At 39.2% G+C, this 13,989-nt stretch overlaps 1 protein-coding gene across 1 annotated transcript in view; it reads left to right on the top strand.

Annotated features, from left to right (window-relative positions):
- APLF (aprataxin and PNKP like factor) overlaps window positions 1-13,989 on the top strand; it is a gene marked incomplete at its 5' end in the record, with an annotated part of 92,499 nt that overhangs the window by 51,803 nt on the left and 26,707 nt on the right. Inside the window, one exon of the mRNA XM_079720515.1 lies at window positions 12,128-12,483. Coding sequence (XP_079576641.1) covers window positions 12,128-12,483 — 356 coding nt within the window. The remainder of the gene's footprint in view (window positions 1-12,127; window positions 12,484-13,989) is intronic.

Raw genomic sequence — 13,989 nt, 5'->3', positions numbered from 1 at the left:
ACCAAAAATGCTTTTTATATTGAGTTTATCAAGATAAAAACTAGCCCCAGTTTTTCTTTTGTTTGTTTTTGGTTTTTGGCTTACTGAAACTAATCTTTAATACAGCACTTGCAGTGTAGAAAACAAAGCTATTTAATTTAGAAATTTTCAGACTGAAAAAAAGGTGGAGACCACTTGACTTTGGTCATAATTTGGTACCTCCATTTTGAAAATCTGGTTTCTTCTATTCTATTGGTCATTCTCAGACTGCCTGTAACTACCTTTTTCTTGATAAGTATGAAGAGAGGAACAACAAATGGGTAGTTCTTAACAGCCTGTTGCAGGATTACTTCTCGACTAACTTGCAGTATTTATAAACCTTTTCTTTCCTCTTTCAGTTTTTGCTAAGTCACTAGAATGGTTTGGCTGACTGAAGCATTCTTTGGTACTGGATACTCTAAGAAAATGAGGCCTATTTATTGGATGAATTTAAAAAGAGAGAGAGAGAAGGGGAAAAAAAGAGAGAGAGAGATGGCCCTAGGACAAAAAGATGAGGTATTCTTCCTTTCAGGAGTAGGGTGGCTTTAGATGACAGTTTTCATGATCATTGTAGACCTATGGCTAAGCTTTGTGGGTCCCCATCTATTTCGTCTCATTGAGAGCCGTAGGAGTAGGATTGGTTTTACAATAGCATGCACTGGATTGATGGAAATTCCAGCAGCTATCCCAGAGAGTCAGACCTTTTATAGTTCTCCCCTCACTCTTGCCTCCTCTCCCATTAGAGAAGATCCTGCTTCTCACTGGATCCTTTCCTCAAGCTAGAGAAGTGGGGTATAAACACTATAGGCTCAACTCCTTTGCTTACTTATGGAGTCAAGTTTAATAAATGAAAACAAAATGTGTTCTGACTCATATATTGGCTATAAAGACTTATTAAGATCATCAGTGCAGTTTGGGGTCTGCAGCCGTGGATGAGCGACGTGCAAGTTCCCGCACAGCAAGGGAAGGAGAATGATTTTAGAGAGGGGAAAAGGAAGTTGGGAGGGCTATAGTAAACAGAGTCCATGGTTTTTCATTGGCTGAGTCCTTGCCAGGAAGGAAGAGGAGTCTTTCTATTTCATGTTGTGCTCTGCTATCATCACAGGGCATGAGAGCTCTGCCTTCTGGTCTCCCAACTCTATCTAATGGAAGTTTCTGTTTATTAATTTTTTACATTTTACCCCTTTTGATCAAGATCTTTCTCTGAAAGCACTACTGATCAAGAATCAGGTTTTCTGGTTTCAGTGGCTTTTTGTCCCATAATGCCAGGAGGTGCCTTTGCTGGTTGTGGTGTCTCACACTGGAGAGAAAGTACAGATTGGAAACCTATTGAAGTCACATTCAGGTATCAAGGAGAGGTAGGAGGAAGAACTTTCAGGCACTTTTAATCTAAAGTCTCTATGTTATCAAGATCATAGAGATTGGAGAGCATCTGAAGTGTTATGTCATCATCAAAGGTTTGGCAGACAAGGTTCCAACAGGCCTGGTCTGGATATCTTGGGAAAGCTGTCTCATCAGATGCGGCTTCAATTATGGGAAATCTTTACCTTCAGGTCATCAGATGACGTGCAGGGCCTGTCAGGGTTCGGTGCAGTTTTTAGGTGTGTCACATGAATCCCAGAGTCCACTCCTTGGAGTTTGGCAGCACAAGGGCTGGTTTGCAGTACCTGATAGGGGCCTTTCCAGTGAGGTTGAAGAGAGTTCTTGGAGTTTGGCAGCACAAGGGCTGGTTTGCAGTACCTGATAGGGGCCTTTCCAGTGAGGTTGAAGAGAGTTCTTGGAGTTTGGCAGCACAAGGGCTGGTTTGCAGTACCTGATAGGGGCCTTTCCAGTGAGGTTGAAGAGAGTTCTTCTGGAGGTGTTTCTTTCCAATAGACGAAATATCCAGGTTGCCAGGTGATGTTTAAGGTCATCATCTCCCACAAGTACACTATGAAAAGATTGCTCTACCAAAACATGGTTATTTTTAATAGAAGAAATTAGGCCTTTGCAATATTGGAGGATCTCTCCTCTTATCAGTTGTGAGTGAAAAGAAGCAAGAGCCAAGTGCATTGAGCATCCTGTGGCTGTCTTAAAGGGTGAGGGCTTTATGAGTTCCAAAAGGGGTGGATCTGAGATTTAGAAGGACCAATGGCGAGGTATCTGGAGAGCCTTTACAAATTTTGCCAATTGAGTCATAATAATGCCATTAGTGCCTTCACCTAAACGAGAATTGAGAGTGGTAAGCACAGTGAAAGTGTTGTAAAACTGGCTAAATAGCAGACTTGTTGAAGCGCCTGATCAGTAAAATGTGTTCCTTGATCACCATGAAATTTGAGAGGAATTCCCCAGGTAGGGATACTCTTTTCTAAAAGGACCTTAACCACAGAAGAAGCAGTAGCCTGTCTGCAAGGGAGGCCTGTCTGTATGTGAAAACACATAGACCATTACTAAAACATATTTATATCCATGAGCCAGAGCAAGTTGTCAGACCTTGAGTGGTCCATTGGACAGTTTAAATTGTTTAGGAGCAGTACAAACAGACTTCTTTGAGTTGTATTTCAGACAAGTGGGACAAGTGAGGTAGATACTTCTGGTGGATTTGTCAGTGTTTCCCCATCAGTACTGATTCATGAATGCTATCATTTTGTCAGTAGACCAGTGGTTTAATGCAGGTACCGGGGTGATGAGTGGGGATTTTAGAGTCTCCAGTAGGACTGGGTTGTTAGTCTAAACCAGAGCTTTCTCTTTTTATCAAACCAACAATTTTTGAATTTCTAATCTTGTTTTTCCTTTTCTGAGGCCAGTTGTTGGGATTCTTTAGCCAGTTTTTCTAAGTTATCATTTGGGGAAGTGTTCCTTTGGACCAACAGAATGCTGTTAACCCCTTTCAGGGCAGCATTCCCTGCAGAAATGTCAGCAAAGTGATTTCCCTTAGCTTCCAGAGAGTAAAGTTTAGAATGCCCTGGAATATTAGTAATAGCTAAAGTGGCAGATAAAAATATTGCATTCCTGAACATAAGAGCCACTTAAAATTTTATTTCCGCTGGAAGTAAGGAAACCACGTTGCTTCCACAGTATTCCAAAATCGTGAGCTACTCTTCAAGTGTGTACCATCAGTATAAATATTGGCAGTTTTGCCCTTAGCTAAAGTACAAGCCCATTTGAGAGTGTATAATTCAGCCCGTTGGGCCAAAGTAACCATTGGTAAGGATGCTGCCTCAGCAACATCAAAAGGAGTTGCAAAGCATACCCAGCATAATATTTGCCATCGTTACCTTTTAAATAAGAACATCAGTGAACCAGGAGAAGTCAATGTTACTGAGAGATCTTTCCTGTAAATCATCATGAGGAGTCAGGAGGTGATCAGTCAGTGTTAAGCGGTCAAGAGAGACTCCTTTCATGACAGAGGGGAGAAGAGTAGCGGGGTTAAGGTTATTATAGCATAGAAGAGTTATGCGAGGAGCAGTTAACAAAAGGACTTACTTCAAAGGAGGTGAGGCAGCAGGCTGAGAAATATTGAGGGTGATGAGAATTCAGGAGGGCTTCTACTGCATGAGGTACAAAAATAGTTAGAGGGGATCCCCCAGTTTTCTTGGTGGCCTTAACCCAAAGGGCAGTGGCCATGATGGCTTTAAGGCAAGCAGGGTATCCCTGTGCCACAGGGTCCAGTTACTGGCGATAATGCAGTGTGGGTTGATGGTGGACCCCGTGATTTGGGGTGAGTATCCCAAGGGCATTCTCTTCCTTTTCATATACAAAAAGGAAAAGAGGGAATTTGATCATCGGGATTCTCAAGGGCAGGCGGGTTCATCAGACTCAACTTTAAGGCCTTAAAGGCTATGTTGTTTGGTTCTTCCCATAAGTTTGAGTCATGGTTGTTATTGTTTAATAAAGCATACAGAGGTTTGGCCATAAGAGAGAAATTTGGAATTCAATTTTGGCAGTAACCAACTATCCTGAGAAAACTTTGCAGTTGGCGGGTTAGTTTGGAGTTTGGGAAAACTTAGGACATCATGAAGTGTATCTGGATCTACATGTAGCTTTTGTTCTGATATCAGATGCCCTAAATATCGAACCTGGGTTTGGGCAAACTGCAATTTTTCTTTGACGACCTTATGTCCCTTTCAGGCTAAAAACTTTGGCAAGTGAATACTGTCTTCCTGTGAGGATGATTGAAAAGGAGAGCAAAGAAGCAAATCATCCACATATTGCAACAAAGTAGAACCTCTAGGGAACTTTATATAATTCCAGATCAGCCTTTAGGATTTGTGAGAAATAAGAAGGACCCTCAGCAAAACCCTGGGACATTACTGTCCAGGGGAATTGTTTTTCTTCCCAAGTGAGAGCAAAAAGGTATTGGCCAGCTTCATCAACTGGAATATTAAAGAATGAACTACATAAATCAGGAACAGTAAAGAATTTACTTCCAGTAAGAATGGATGTTAGTAATGTACGGGGATTAGGAACAACGGGGTGTCAAGGGATAACAATGTTGTTTTCTGCTCAGAGATTCTGGATGAACCTCCACCCTCAGCCCTTAGGTTTTCTTACCAGGCTGGTGTAAGGGATAATGAGACCTTGAGCCTTGTAATGTTCTGTTATGGCTTTATGCCTTTAAGGGCTTCTTTTCTTATGGAATATTAATTCTGGAAGTGGTTTTGAGGACTCTATTTGAATCTTGATGGGAGGTGCGCTGTGAATTTTGCCAGTATCAACTGGAGTTTTTGCCCATAAGGAGGGTGGCAGCTGATTCACTAGGGACAAATGATCAGTGTTTCCAGAATTAGCTCTAGTGCCATCAGAGGCAAAACAAATAAAAGATGTCAAAGGATCATTTAATTCACCTCATTGGTTACTTTGATGACTATTGTCAAATTCTAGAATTATTTTCCCCTTTGGGGAGGAAGAAATTCCAGCATGATACTTCTTTAAGAAGTCTCAGCCTAATAAATGAATAGGGGCAGAGGAACTAAGGAGAAAAGGGTGTGCGTCTCTCAGAGGGCCTAAACAAAAGGGAATAGGCTCAGGGAGAGGAAACTCTTGAGGCTCGTTAGAAATCCCACTATTTGAGCTGTTTTAGGGACTGCTTTATAGTAGTGGGGTTGAGCATTGAGAGTATGGCTCCAGGGTCAGTTAAGACTAGAAGAGATTCACCCCCAATCTGGAGAAATGTTTCTCCAAGTCGATTGAGAGGAAGGATTGGGAAGAGCCCCTGTAGTTTATCAGAGCCCTGTCACTGAGAATTGGGCAGATGTTGGAAAGGCTGGTTAGAGGGCTGAAGGCCTGAAGCACTTACACTTGTTAACAGTCTCTTTCCAATGTCCTGGCTCTTCGCAATAATAGCAGAAACTAGGAGGGTTTTGGTTTTGTTTAGGAGTCTTTTAGTTGCTGGATTTGAAGATTAAGAATCTTAGTCTTTTTTTTGGGTGTGGGGGGGGAAGGGTCACCCACCTAGAGTTTGAGTGAGCTGGTTTGCCAGGTTAGCTAAATCTGGAGTGGACATCGTTTTCCATTCTATTCTGCTCCTTTTTACTAGAAAGGAAAGGACCCAGTTCAGCCCAGTAATAAACATAGAGTTAACAGATACCCAGGTGGAATCTACATCTGAAAGAAGACCAGAATTTTCTTTTAAAACAATCTGAAGTTGATTGTAATAGTCATAAACAGGATTATCAGATTTTTGTGTGCAAGCCTGAATTTTGTTCCAATCAACAGGCTTCGGAAAAGCCGTAGGAATTACCTGATGAAGTCGCCTCATGATTGCTTAAGTGTGATCATATAATAAGTAACTGGGCTGGTCTCCCACTTGTAATGCTAGAGACCTTTCAAGATTTTCCCAATTAGCAGTTTTTATCTAATGCTAGACCTGGCCTTCACTGACAAATATATGAACTAGGTGATGTAAGTCAGAGAAACCAGGTTGTCAAGTTTGAATGACTATATTAAATTCCTCAGCAAATCTGTGAGGATCTTCTGTTACTTTGGGAAAATCTTTGACTATTGCTCACAGTTCAGCTTTAGTCCAGGGAATATAAGAAATTAAGGGTTTAGCCTCTGGCTCCTCAGAAGGCTTAATTTTAAAGCAACAGGTTCTGGCAATTTCAAAGGAAGAGGGAGTAGGGAGAGTTTCAGAGAAAAGGGGAAGTTTAGCAAGAAAATTAGTATGGGGGCACTGAGGGTACAGAGGAGGTGTAGACAGTATAAAAGGAAGGAGGAAGTTTGTGCCAGAGGCAGAGTCTGACCATAGGAGCTGAGGGAGAAAGACAAGATGGCACCTGAGGTGGAGCCTGAGATGAAGGAGCTAAGGAAGAAGAGCCTGAAGCTTCAGAAGCTATTCTGTTTTTCTTTAATCATTTGCCTCAGTTAATCTTAAAATCTTATTTTGCAGAGAGGCAATTTTAGACTTCTGATAACATTGGGGAGCCTCAAAATTTCAAATCAAAATAGTCATTCCATTCAGTTCTGGAAGTTTTTGAGCTATTGTAATCCAGCTTGGTTTTAAGAAAATTAAGTTGGGGATTTCAAAAGTTTCCAGTAATGGCCATTGATATTCTAAATTGCCTTTGGTCAGGTTGGTCCATTTAGTTGGAAATGCCCGTGAGGAAGGACTGTGGTTTTTAAACACAAAATCAGCTGAAGTACCTGTTGTGGGGGTGGGTTGCCCTCAAAATATTTAGATAACTGGGATCCCAATTCTCAGAGGGTTTTCTCTATAATAAAAGAACAATTTTCAAACAGCTTAAACAGCTTACAGCTTAAACAGCTCAATTCAAACAGCTCGCAACTCAAACAGCTCGCAGGTCTAATACCAGCCAGTTCTAAGGAAACAGTTTGGTCCTGGAGAAGCCAGGCCAGAGGCTTCTCAGCCAGCTTCAGTTAAAGCAGTCTGATCTCAAAGTCAGACCAAAGTGCCAAATGAGTACCCTCATGCAGAACAAGGCCTTAACCTGGAAGACAGAACCTTAAAATAGATTCCAGATAAAGCCTGGAGAGCTTCAAATGCAAAGAGGTTATGAGCTCGGATCCTGGAGAAGCATGTACCTTCAAACTCCAGGGTCTGCGAGAAAAATCAGTGAGCACAGTGGACTCAGTTGTGGGGACTGCACCTGTTTGCTCACCAGCCCTGGAGCTATTGGGGGTCTTCTCTGATCCCCGTACAGGCCACCAAAATGTTGACCTAAAACAAATGCACTTCCAGATATTTCTTCAGCAGAAATGGTTTTATTTGTGATCAGCAATTCGAGGTCTATAACCATGGCAAGCCATGTGCTGCAAGTTCTCGCTTTACAAGGGAAGGAGAACTCTTTTATAGAGAGGAAAAGGAGGTTGGCGGACTGTAGTAAACTAAGAGTCCATGGCTTTTTATTAGCTGAATCATTGCCAGGAAAAAAGAGGAGTCTTCTTTCTGTTGGGCTTTGCTCTCATCACAGGGCATGAGAGCTCCATCTTCTGGTATCCTGACTATTTAATTGAGGTTTCTTTTTATTGTTTTTTTACAATATCAATATAACTGCCCTTTTTTTTTTCCCAAGAAGAGAAATTTTTTTTCAGAGGAAAATCTGTAGTATACACGTTTTCCTATGTTTATACCAACCCATAAAGTTTGATAGTCACAAGTGAACCTTTAAGAAAGGTCAGACCTTTTCTGCCAACTGTAAGGACTGCAATCAAGGTTATTCAGAAAGAAAACATTTTAAGTTATCAGGAATATCAAAAGATCTAGATGTTCAATAAAATCTTTGAAACATTACCAAAAATAGGTTGTTTATTCCTGAAAGCTGGTAGGGAGGTGATATTTTAAGAGTATCTTCATTTGTCTTGAGTACACTAGATTCTTGGCTTGGCTGACCAAAATAACAGGAGAGGTGAAGAGTGTAACTCTTATTTACATAGCTATCTCTTAAGTAAGACTGTATCCCCCAGAGCTCCTTAGTGTTTGTTTACTGCATCAAAGAATCCTATATCCTTTGCTTCTGATCGGCCATTTAGGTTGTACCATTTATAGCATGTCTCTGATCAGTCCCACAGAAACACCTTTTCATTCATTCAATCATTCATTCATTTAACAAGCATTCATTAAGCAAATAGTAATAATATGGTGGCATTAATAATGCTATTGACAACAACAACTGAAAAAACACCCACAGTCATTTATTGAGCCTTTTTTATCATCTAGACCCAGTACTAAGATATACTTATTTCATTTAATTTTTAGAAAATCCTGTAAAGTTGGTTGATAATATCCCTCGTTTACAGACCAGGGGAGTCTGAAAGTTTAAATCAACTTGTTCAGGGTCAAAGGTTAGGAAATAGCAAAGCTGATATTCAAAATCTGATTCTTTTATTTCAGAGACCATTCTAATAATCATTACACTAAAGCAGTCTTTCTGTTATATGCAAGGCAGTATGCTAGAATATGGAATTAAATGAATAAAGATGAATAAGATATAGTTGATAAGAAGCAAATAGTCTTATGGGGGACATGATTCAAATCCTAAAATAAAGTGACAACACATTGATTTTTATGGGAGCCTTGAGGAGGACTACATAAGCCAGCTCTTCAGAGGAGAGATTGGAAGAGAATAAGATAAAAATGGGGGATAAGGGCATTGACAGTGTCATGAAATGAAGAGAATCTGACCCAAGGCATTGACATTAAGGATGATGCAAAGGCATTGGATTAGAGAAATATTTAAGAAACAAACTGCAGCACTTGTTGCTTAGATCTGGGGAAAGTGAAGGAAAGAAGAAATGAAAGATAGACTTCCAAGGTTCTGGCTAGAATGAATAGATACGTTATGTTGGCCAAAACTATGGCCAGAATACAGAGGGAGGATTTCAATTTTGACATTTTGAGTTTGAGGTGCATAGGATATTGAGGAAGAAATGTCTAGCTAGTGGTTGAATATATGAATTTGAAGCTCAAGAGTGAGGCTGGGACTGGAGTTTAGGATTTTTTAGTCCTTAGCATGTGGATGCTAATGGGATTGATGCAGGACTTTTAAGGCAATTTATTAGCACAGACATTCTTTCCAAGGGCAGCTTGGAAACAACAACAAATTACTTCATTGAACTTGTATCGGGGAAAGTTCTTTATCCAGTCCCTTGTAGTGTATTAAAACTTCAGATGGGGAATTCCCTGGCAGTCCAGTGGTTAAGGCTCTGTGCTTTCATTGCCATGCGCACTGGTTCAGTCCCTGGTTGGGGAGCTAAGATCCTACAGGCTGCATGACGGGGCCAAAAAATAAAAAAAACAACTTCAGATGGTTGAGGGACGAGGGAGGGCTTATTGGGCAAGTTAACAGACTACTTTAATAGCCTTAATCTGGTACATTTTAGCCACCTTCAAGCACCAGGGTCACCTTCCATTAGCTCCATGCTCCCCAATCCCTGAGGTCTCTAGCATGTAGTTTTACAAAGTGTAGGAGATCTGGCTCTTCTGTCATGAATCTCTAGCCTCCCACACTTCATTCTTCACATTTTCTTCTCATCTAGGACATAAGCCATGTGGGTGCCATAAAATGTGGAGCTCTCTGCCTTCCCCTACTTCTTCCAAGTACGGAGCACCCTCCATCTTTCCTCTTCTCTCATTTGCCAGTTCAGTGACCTGCTCTGGCTCATGAGTTTTATAATTGGCACAGTACGAATTTATGTCTCAGCAAGCTTACAAATTACTGCATGTAATACATTTTTGAGACCGTTTATGAATAATTGAAACCATGAATGTTAAATTCTTGAATGCCAAAGGCCTACTGAATATCAATATTTCATGGAGTTCCGTAAAGAACATTATGAATTCCAGTTTTTATGCCTCTTAAAATATTTGAGAACCCCTGATCCATAGTATTGATATCTGTGATTTTATTACTCCTTTCTCTTTTGGAATAAATTAACGTGTTCAACATATTCCTTGTGAAGATATTTAAAAAACAAATCCTTCTTTACATTTCATGGAAGTAGAGGGAGTTGAAATATGATGCTTTACATTTCATATCTTTTATTTCATTTCTTTGGTTTGCTTTTCATTTTTTAAGTGGTAATATAGTAGATGCTTATGGTCAAAAATTAGACTATTCAGACGCATGTGAAGTAAAATGAAAATCTTGATTTGCCTCAACCTTCAGTCTTATTGCCTACTGGTATTTTGGTTTGCATCCTTCTAAATCTTTTCATGTGGATTTACATAAGTAAGTACTCACATAGATATATAGGGAATTTTTTTTTAAAAGCTAGATGGAATCATAGTATATATATATATATTGTTTAATTTAAAAAAATCCTTAGATATATATAGATCTACCTCATTCTTCTCAACCTCTGCAGTGTTTCATGGTAAGAATGTATTCTACTTTATTTAACCATTTCCCTAGTCGTATTGTTTTTTTTCCCCTGTACTAAATGTGACAGGACGTTGAATGGGGTATTTTTCCCTATTGTCAACAAAACTGTTGCTGAGACCCAACACTGAGGACAGAAGTACTGTTAGGTATCTCATGTTTGAAAGGAGCACCCCAGCAGTGAGAGCTAGACTTTCCCTGTGGGGCTTATTGAAAGGGGTGAGAAGTTTTCACTGTCCCACCCCCAGGCTGTATACAAAGAGAACTGAGAGACAAGGAGGTTTTAAGATCTGGGAGAGGGCTGGGTTTGGGGGAAGAAGTTATTTTCTCCCTTTCTAAAATCAAGAGAAGAGATGTGCTCTAAGAGAATTTATTGTGGCATTTCGATATGCCAACAGGAACAAGAGACTGACATTTTATTGGACCTGCTTAGCCAGTGGATTTGCTGACTTACCCCATTACTGTCTGAACAGAAAAAAAGAAAATTGGTGAGAGTTGACCCAGTGGGGGGACTGCCAAGTGGGGAGGTGGATCAGAATTGCTCTGTTACCCCATCCCCCCACCCAGGTCCAGATCCTGGCATGTGTTAGTTGGTCCTGTAGCAGAGGGAGATGAGATTGGGGTGTACTTGAGCAGCTTCGGAGGAAAGAGTGTATATGTTAGCGGGATGTGGCATGAATGCCACCAGCTGAGGGCCAGCTCCAAGAGGTAGTCACATGATTGTTTATCGATTACCTACTATACGAGAGCCATGATTAGATCTAGGTTCTTTTTGCAAGGTCTTTAGCCAGTTTGGATAACATTTTAAAGTTGGCATACTGTGTTTCTTAGAAAAGAAAAAACTATCAAAACACCTAAGTAATTAGTCTAAAAAAAAGTCATGCTGATACCTTCTCAAGAAATTTGATCTGTTGGATATCACATAACCTTAAAACCAGCTTTTTCCAGAAGACAGCCAGCATACATGAGTTCTTAGTTATACATGGGAATGAACATTCACGTGTATCTAGTACGTGGTCATCACATCCTTACCAGGAGGACTGGGGTTTATCTGAGCAATGTTTTCACTCCACAGGAAGTATAAGTAATTAAGAGGTCATTTTTAATAGGATAAGACTAGGCTTACTCTTTGTACTCACTGGTGGTAAGTACACATTAAAAAAGGTTCTGTAGTGCTAATGAGAATATTTACTTGATTCAAGATGCCTTTAATTGGTTAAACTGAAACTGTTTTTCCTATCACTTCAAAGGAATCATTTATTTTCTAACTTGCTCATAACTTAATGCAAATTTTTCTGTGAAGGAGGAGCAATTTCATCATACAGCTGTAGGAAAAAAAATCATGATTATATTTAGAGGGTAGAAATAAAGTATTACAGTAACTTATAAGAAATTATAAGAACAGGGCATAAGAGTGTGACACATTCTTGAACAGGAAATTTAAGAGCCTAGTAGGTTTTTTGGGAAAGATTATATTCAAATGAAAGCAACTGTTGTGTTCTCTTATGTTTCATTTGTATTTTTCTGGTTATTTGTCACTGAATGTTTGACACGATTGTAAAGGTTTGATACAGCTATAAGTTCCTTTTCTAATAACGGTAGACTATTTCAAAGTTATTAAATTAGAGACAGATAACAGTATTTTTAATAACTTTAAAATGTGAATCTTAATGTTTTAAAATATACATATTGCATGAATCTTGTAGTTTCACGCTTTTACGCTTAAATTTACATATTTCTTTTGAAACATGCTTTATTATTTATTATTTACTTTCTGATTTGTGTTATAGGAAATGTCACAGTCATTTTCTGCAATCACGTTAGATAACACAGAGGTAAATAACATGAAGACTAATGCACAGAGAAGTGAAATCCCAGTAGAGGAACTTGGTAAGGTTCCTGAACATAAAATCACCACCAAGGGAGCACCAAATAAAGACAGCAAGGCGAAGAGTTGTTCTGGGAGTTGTTTGAGTGCCCAAGGCAAGTCCTTCCATGACGAGCCTGAAAGATCTCATCCTGAGTCTGGCTCTGATCCCTCCAGTCCTGAAACTTTGCATGCAAAGGCAGCTGATTCAGTTCCACAGGGTTCTGAAGAAAACAAGGTCAAGAGGACATCCTGCATGTATGGGGCAAACTGCTACAGGTATGAAGTGAAATTACAGCTAGCATATAATTCCATTATTTCAACAGCATAATAGCTATGTAGATACATGCTATAGTGTGTTAAAAGCCTAATAAAACCCATTGGCCTAAAGGTTAGGAGCTTTATCATGTTTCTCCTGGTTTGCACTTTCTCATTATGCATTCTAGCAAATCCTGCTAGAGGTTTTTAAAATATTGTGGGGGATTAAATGTTTCATTGTAGATATGCTGATTAATACAGGGATCTGAACTGGGGAATCCAGACTTGAAAACAGAATCACTCAGATCGAAATACCTGCTTATGTAATGTCTTATTTAGATGTTGGAAAGATGCCTTCATAAATAGTTGCTGTATACAGTATAACTCTCAAGATATTTCTAAGTTGTGTTTAAGCATCTTATATTTGTGCATTTTCCTTTGTATTTTTCTAATGGTGCTTTTGAGTCACCGTGATGCCTTCTAAAAAAACTGAATATATATTTTCTGGATTGATTGGTTACTCCTATACTTACTTCATTTGATAACACTGTACCATATTTTCTAATTTCATGCTTTGTGAATTAGTTTTAGGCTATAGTTTCTCTCTATTCTAGCATGTTTATAATTACCTAGCCCTATTTCAGAAGTATTTCTTTGCCATTCCAGCATATCAAACCAAGTATCTTATCAGTACATTCTAGTACAGTTTGTCTTCTATTCAGTAGCATATTTATATCACATATTCTGTTAATTTCTCATTCATTGTATCTCTCTTTAAAATGCAGTGCCATTATAACACCTGAATAATTATATTTTTCAGTTTCAACAATTATAATTTATGTGTTTATTCACAATTTTGTCTATTTACAATGGCCTTAGTCCTGCATATGGAACATAATTTATAAACTTGTGAAATGGAAGTATATAAACCTTCTATTATTTTGGATTTTTGAAAAATCCTGTTTGGTATCTGTATCAGTTCACTAGAGCTGCTATAGCAAAATGCCACAGATTGGGTGGTTTAAACAGCAGAAGTTTATTATCTCACAGTTCTGGAGGCTGAAAGCCTATGATCAAGGTGTTGGCAGGTTGGGTTTCTCCTGCAGGCTGTCTCCTTGGCTTGCAGACAGTGCCTCCTCATTGCGTCCTCACATGGCCTTTTCTCTGTGCATGCACATCTCTGGAGTCTCTTCCTCATCTTATAAGGACATCAGTCATTTTGGATTAAAGGCCTACCCTCATGACCTTATTTAATTTGAATTATCTCTTTAAAGGCTCTGTCTCCAAATATAGTCACATTAGGGGTTAGGTCTTGAACATATAAATTTGGGGGTAGGGAACACAATTCAGTCCATAATGGTGTTTGGCTGGTACTTGTCTTTGTTAAATGTGATCGAATGTTTTATCAAGATCATAATGAATTCATACATATTTGATGATAATACACGTTAGTTTTAACCAGTCATAGCTTATGAATAATTTTTTTTACTTCTTCACTAATTTTAATATACATAATTAATACCTGAG

This window comes from Hyperoodon ampullatus (genome assembly GCF_949752795.1).
Source record: "Hyperoodon ampullatus genome assembly, chromosome: 15".
Taxonomy (NCBI): domain Eukaryota; kingdom Metazoa; phylum Chordata; class Mammalia; order Artiodactyla; family Ziphiidae; genus Hyperoodon; species Hyperoodon ampullatus.
Note: the sequence above shows the minus strand (reverse complement) of the source record. Positions and strands in the feature narration are given on the sequence as shown.